Source organism: Lycorma delicatula, chromosome 11 (genome assembly GCF_047948215.1).
Source record: "Lycorma delicatula isolate Av1 chromosome 11, ASM4794821v1, whole genome shotgun sequence".
NCBI classification, from domain to species: Eukaryota; Metazoa; Arthropoda; class Insecta; order Hemiptera; family Fulgoridae; genus Lycorma; species Lycorma delicatula.
This window is the reverse complement of record NC_134465.1, coordinates 52,339,661-52,346,787: the sequence shown is the minus strand read 5'-3', so window position 1 is coordinate 52,346,787 and position 7,127 is coordinate 52,339,661. Positions and strand designations below refer to the sequence as shown.

Below are 7,127 nucleotides of genomic sequence, written 5' to 3'. Positions count from 1 at the left end.
TGAACAGCCATTTATACGATGTTTGACAGCACTACTTCTAGTCCTCAAACGTGAATGTACTGCACACATATTTCACAAATAATTTATTCAGTTTTATTAAATGAAACATCTACATATTCTGAATTTCAATTGGAGGAAACATATCTGTGTTTTACAGCACTTGATTTAGTCAGCAACTCAAAATTTGTAAATAATTACTGTGCAAAATACAACATACATTCAGTTTTAAGTCATTACTGTCCATCCAGTTACAGAGTTGTCTGGTTGTTTTTTTATTTAAAATCCTGCTTTAAAGTTTAGTAAATACAGTAATAGAATGATATTGGAATTGGCTCAGCAGTTTATGAGCTCAAGTGAATAGCAAAAATAATCATATATGGAGATTAAGATAAAGTAGAATCTTTTTTAAATAACTTTTTTCAAAAGTAAATGTTTAATTTTATTTTAATATTGAATAATTTTAAAAAAAAATGAAATTCCGTGATTTCATATGCTTGGCACTCTTGAAAATTTGTAAGGCCAGCTTTGACAATCAACTCAAAAACTTGCAGGTTAATAAAGTAGAATTAAAATTAAAAATAAATTGGTTTATAAAATGGAATAAATATTAATTATATGTATTAACTGTGTATATCTTTAACATAAAACATAATTTATTGAATACTTAAATGTACACGCATATGCAATATACTTAAATATACATTATATATAAAAAAAATGTTAATACAGCATTTAAATACAAAAAATTCATTTTTAACTCTTATTTTTTCATGTCATATATATTATATACAATACAAATACAGAAAAAAATGATTTAATTATATACATACTACTATTATACAATAAATAAATTAATATCTATATTTACACACATTAAATAAATTATACTACTGCATTTGGTAAAAGTATAAAATAAAAAAAAACTAATAATACAGTGAACAATAAAAATCATTCAATTGCACTAAACAAAAGCACAAATAAATAACACATACTAAATGGTTCTACATCAAAAAAATTTACATCAGTACAAAAACTCTCATAATATCAACTAAAATATGACTTGAAAAGTTTTAGAATAATACACTATGTGTAGTTGTTTTTTCATATCACGCAATTTCTGATTTATCCATGGCTTGATTATCAATACCGACTTCTGCTAATTCACCATTAAATTTTTTCTCATTGTTGGATTGTTTTGCATCATGTTCTAAAAACAAACAAAAAATCTTAAGTTTTTATAGTAATTATAATAATATAAGAAAAAAATTTGGGGTCGTGGGTAAAATTATAAATTGCATCGCCTTACAGGTATGTTTTGTGTCATACCTGGAACGTATAAAAATGGATCTTGGAAATTGTTTATTACCAAATTCATGTTTAATGAGGTAGTTCATGTAGATCACTTAAATTAAGAACAGTGGAGCGAGTACACTGCGCATATAGTTGGCTACAGCTCTATTGCTGCAGTAGCAGCAGTATAACTATAAAGGGAAAATATAGTGATTGGCCATAATTTTGGGTATTGGGGTTTTTGGAAATGTTGATGTTTTAAGATTCTTTTATCTAAAAAATACCAAAAGTTACAGAAATTTCCAGAAGATGTAAGATGTATAGACGGGTTGGCCTGTTTTTTGATTAATTATTTTAATTAATACTAATTTTTATTAATTATTTTTGGGTTAGCTCAACATAAATTCTTTGAGAATGCCTAAAAAAATTCTATATATGGACCATTGACAGTATTAAATTTTGAAAAAAAGAAAAAAGGGAGCTTTCACTTTTTTTTATTTTTGATGTGGAAAATTGAGATATGAAAATACTTATTATTTAAAACTACAACGTTTTGAATCAATCAGATTTAGGCTTGGGAATATTCAAAATCATTTCTAAACAGTTTTGGTTTCATATCTTGAAATCCTGTGAACAAGAAAAATTGAAATTTTGCACAAATATTTGGTTATAATTATCTTCCTAGCTTTGATTTGATTTTTTACCCATTTTTTTTTTTTTTTAGTTAACTTAATTTTTTTTTGCCTTGTTGAATATCATTGAACCAAACTGGGGTAATTTATTGAGGTAAATAATTACCCCAAAAAATAAGCTTTTAGCCTCAAAAAGATATGATTGAGATCCATACTTAACTTAAAATATCAGTTCATTTTGAACTTCAATTTTCAAGATTGAAAATCCAACTATATCTAATATCAGTGTGGGGAACTTTTTAAAAAAATGGGTCTTGTGGGACCTGACTTTAAATTTAAAACATTTTTTAAATTTTTATAATATATTTTTACCTCTTTTACAAGACATGGCTATTACTGAAATTGTTATATGAGATAACTGTCGAAGAAGGGAGTCATCAAATGATAATCATGAATTTTAGGAAAACATTTGGACATCTTTTTTTAGAAATTGTATGCTAAATACAGTTTAATTTTGATGATAAAATAATGTTTTTTGTTTTTATCTTTTGATGTAATTGCAGAATTATGTAATGACTGATGATGCGGGATTCCGCAAAAATCGACTGCTGGTTTTAGTCTTTTCTGATAGTATGTAATAGTCAGTATGCTGATGAATTATTTTAATTTTCAGAAAGTTGTAATCATATAAATGTTGTTTGGTCGAGGGGTCAACCGGGATCCATAATCTTTTGAAGAATTCTGATCTTTCATAATCTTTTTTAAGAATTTTGATTTTCTTCACATTCTATTTCTAGTAATGCATAATTTTTAAGGTAAAAACATAATTTGATCAAGGAATTCAAATCAGTCCCAGTTTTTTTTACTGAATATTTTGATGTTATATATACATATATGTTTTGGAAATGTCTATAACATTTATTGAGTTGTTATTGAGTTTTTTGACTAAGGGATCTTGAAATGTTGACATTTGCAAAACCTGTTACCTAAAATTTGGCTTTTGCTGTACTTACGCTTTATAGCTATGTTGCAGCAGGAGCAATAAAGCTATATTCAGGAAAGTAAAAATTAAAATAAACTTGTCATTATCAGACTTATAATGTATAAGAGCAGGAATTCATGTTACAATTAGCTATTTACTTTATAAAATTATATTATTTTTTCTTTATTAATAATAGCTTATTTTGATGTATTTTAAAGAAAAATTAAAAAAAAGTTTGAATGTTTATAATGTTGAATAAAATGTTGGTTTGCATTTTATGTAAACTTACCTCGAACTAGTTTTTTTAAAATTTTCTTTTGCAGTCTCTCTAGTGGAGCTTCAAATAGAAGATTTAATCCCAATGCTAATGAGTATGACATAACAAAATCTCCCATTGAGTACCAAAACTGCAAACATACAAAATAATTAAAAAATAAATTTGCATGGGAAAGAAAATAATTTTTTTACAATGTTAGAAAAAAATTACTATAAGAAATCTTAATAAGAATGAAATTTACTCGTTTTTACAGAAAATGCTATATTGCATTGTGAGAAAATATTCTAACAAAATTTTCTTTATGATTTTAGAACTTCTTCATTTTGAAGTTTTACTAACATAATTTTTGAAATTATTTCATAATATCATATTACCAAAGTTTCTAAACTGTGTAATAGTTTTTAAAGTGTTTTAATTAAGTAAAAAGAAACAAGATACTAAAGTAGAATAATATTTAAGTAAATTATTTTACAAATTGTGGTATATTGGTTGCAACAAGAAAAAATGCCTTATAAAAAGTTGTCACAATTACCTGTAAGGTACTAACGCATAAAACCTTTTAAAAGAAGTCAACTGGTTTGAGTGGTCATTAAAAAGTACAGAATAGGAATAAAATCAAAGAGCAGGTAGATGAAAAATGATGACCAAGTGGCTGTCAATAGACCAGATCTTGTAACTTCATTATATAATAATTGAGGAAGTTCACTTGATGACAAATTTGTCAGTTAAATGTTGGTTAATATTGAAAACTAAACTGTGGGTATCTTTTTCTTTTTCCTGTTTAGCCTCCGGTAATTACCATTCAGATAATACTAAAGAGGATGTATGAGTGTAAATGAAGTGTAGTCTTGCACAGTCTCAGTTCTACCATTCCTGAGATGTATTGTTAATTAAAACTCAACCACCAAAGAACACTAGTATCCACGATCTAGTATTCAAATTCGTATAAAAGTAAGTGCCTTTACTCGAACTTGGAACGCTGGAACTCTCGACTTTCAAATCAACTGATTTGGGAAGACGCGTTCACCACTAGACCAACCCGGTGGGTTAAACTGTGGGTAGTGTACTTGTTTTGATATAACTGTGTGTGCTCAGATGTCTTCTATTATTAAATGGGTTTTTATATGTTTAGATTAACCTCATCTATATGTTAACGTAATCGTTAACAAAATATGCCTTAATCTTTCCAGTTATGCCTGTTTTACCTACTTTTTTTAAATAACAATGAAAAGCCTTAAGTTTTATCACTTGAAATTATTGATTAAAGGTTTAACCATTGGTTAATGCTAATAGAATATATGAAAATGGAACACCTGACTGCAATTTGAACACAGTGACTTTTAGAAGAAAAGAAGGCTTACATTGTAAAAAAAAACACTATACAGATGTTCTGGGTCATATTTGCTGTTAGGAAAGTATTTTCAAAGGTGGAGTTTATTAAAAATAATTTATTAACTAATACTAATTATGATGTCATTATTATACAAGTATTAATAACTTAAAAGTACAATAACAGCATAATTAACACTTTTTAAATCTGTTCCATTATGTATGGTTAGCTAAAAGTTAGTTTCCCTTAAATGCTTATTTAAATTCTGTTACATTATGCAACAAATGGGAAATTTTGATATTTTAGTTGATGTAATTACTATTCAACTTCATTTATGTATCTATACTGAGAATAATGAATTTATTTATACAAAAGAAAACTAGTTTTTATACTGTATTGTTAGTAGAGAAAATAATAAGGATACTGTAACACTCATGAAGAATTCTCTGCAAGGTTTCATAATTTTCAACTGATGACCCTTAAAATTTGTGTAAACTGAACGTAAAATTTGAAAAGTACTGGAGGTATCGGGTCTCATCGTCTAGTAGGCCTAGAACTAGTTGTATATTAGAAAAAAAAACCAGCCGAGACATTAGTAAAAAGCCTTCAAATGATAATTTCTTTTACACTAGAATTTTCCAGAACAATTTTATCAAAGATTCTAAATAAATTGATATGGACACCACAAAAAAAATGTGATGCAATGTGGTGTCCACTGCAATGCAATTGTGTAACTCCACTTTATTAAAGAATTAGTGAATCGTATTTCACTTTTAAATGAAATAAGTTTAAATGAAGTGCATCAAAAAATGTTTATATAAATTTAATAGGAGTACAAGTATCTGATGTGGTTTCCACATCAGATTTTCTTTGCTCAAATTACATAATTGTGCTATGTAGTTTATTACTTACCATTCTCTTTAAGTCAATATATATTGGCAATCTTGAACTGGAAGTGTGAATCAACTGTGGAAGCAAATGCACAAGGTATGCACAGTATGTCAATCGACCAAAAACTGTGAAGAACGGGTGTTTAAAAAAATTGTAAAGAATACCTGAAACAGCACAAAAAATAAACTAATTATTAAATTTCATGGGTTTTCTTTACAAGATTACAAAAATATTTTCTATATATTAAAAAAAATTAGTAAACAAACAAAAAGTTTAGTTTTTATGCAATTACTGTATAATTAATCTCGTTACGAGGTAAAACATATCACACATAACCCAGCTTGCACTGAATATGCTCACTCAATTATGAGAGGAGTTTCAAGAGAACATAGCTTTTTTATATTCATAATTAAGATACAGAATTCATTTGGAGCTCAAAACAGTCCTCAAATGAACCACACTGACTTATTTACACTCAATTCCTAAAGATGTTTTAAGGGAACATACAGATTTCCTCATAATTAAAAATACACTTAAACCGCTCTATCTCGGCTACTAATTTATGTACAGAATTCGTTTGGGTTTTAAAACAATTACCATGTCAAGTCACATAAAATGAGCCCACAGCAACCAAACGGGGAGAGGAATCTCAATTTTTGAATTTTCTGTTAAAAATTGAAAATGGTGAATACTGATCCAGTGATGAAGACTTGATTGAGATGTCTACCTGCATCATTTCAAACACAGATATTGTTATTGAAATAACAATATTTTTGCAGACTAATTATAACCTAGGTTAATTTATTTACTGGTGCTATGTAAAACCCTTTAGTTTTATTATAATTTATATAAACAATTATGTAAAGCCATTGTGAATTACTTTTTGATTTATGCTTAAACAATTTTCAGTTATACATTATTATTATTATTATGTGATATACATTATTTAATAGATTATCAACATTTAAATTATTTGTAAAAACCTTTTTATAATAAAAGTGTAGGTAAATATTGATCAAATCTTTTTTTTGTTATATCTTTGTGATTATAGAAAAGTTACCGAATTAAGGGAAAAGGAGCTGATGTTTATATTTCTCTCCTTAGATATGCCTCATCATGTGCTAGTTTTAGGTGTACCTCCCCACAACTTCTGTTGCAGCTAATGACCATTTAGCTGCTGCAGTTTACACTATTATGGTACTGTGATGATTGAAATTGTGATCTTTTAAAACAACAAGCTGAAAAATTTTATAATTATAATTATTTTTAATAATTTATTTTAAAATGTTTTCATTTGCTCTTGTGGATATCTTTAGTGATTCACTGAAGATATCTAGTGAAGATAGTAAGAGAGCTGAAAATATTTTGAAGAAAGTTATTAAAAATACACAAAGTTTACAGTGTTAAATAATAAACATAATGTATATTTTGATAAAACATTCTAAGTGAAAGTTTTTTTAAAATTCAATCATTTTAAGCTCTATGTATATGTTATGATTTCTTTTTTCTGAAATTTCTTTATTTTGAAAAACAATAATCAAAGTTTCAAATCTTTTTTTCGCATTTTTATATAACAATATTTTATGCGAAATATATTTTTTCAATTTTGAAAAATGCTCATGCATCAATTTTAATTATTAAAATTTTCACTAAAATTGTTTTTAAACATTAAGATTGAAATAAAAATTTTTTCATTTTTCTTTTTTATTTGGTAGCTCCCGTACT

The 7,127-nt window shown here is 26.6% G+C and overlaps 1 protein-coding gene across 1 annotated transcript in view; it reads right to left on the bottom strand.

Moving 5' to 3' along the window:
* Positions 1-792: 792 nt before the first annotated feature.
* Positions 793-7,127, bottom strand: part of LOC142332522 (nose resistant to fluoxetine protein 6-like) — a 53,693-nt gene continuing 47,358 nt past the window's right edge. Inside the window, exons 11-13 of the mRNA XM_075378970.1 lie at positions 5,424-5,566; positions 3,194-3,311; positions 793-1,207 (exon numbers count right to left, since the gene is read on the bottom strand). Of these exons, the coding sequence (XP_075235085.1) occupies positions 1,107-1,207; positions 3,194-3,311; positions 5,424-5,566 (362 nt within the window). The 3' untranslated portion in view covers positions 793-1,106. The remainder of the gene's footprint in view (positions 1,208-3,193; positions 3,312-5,423; positions 5,567-7,127) is intronic.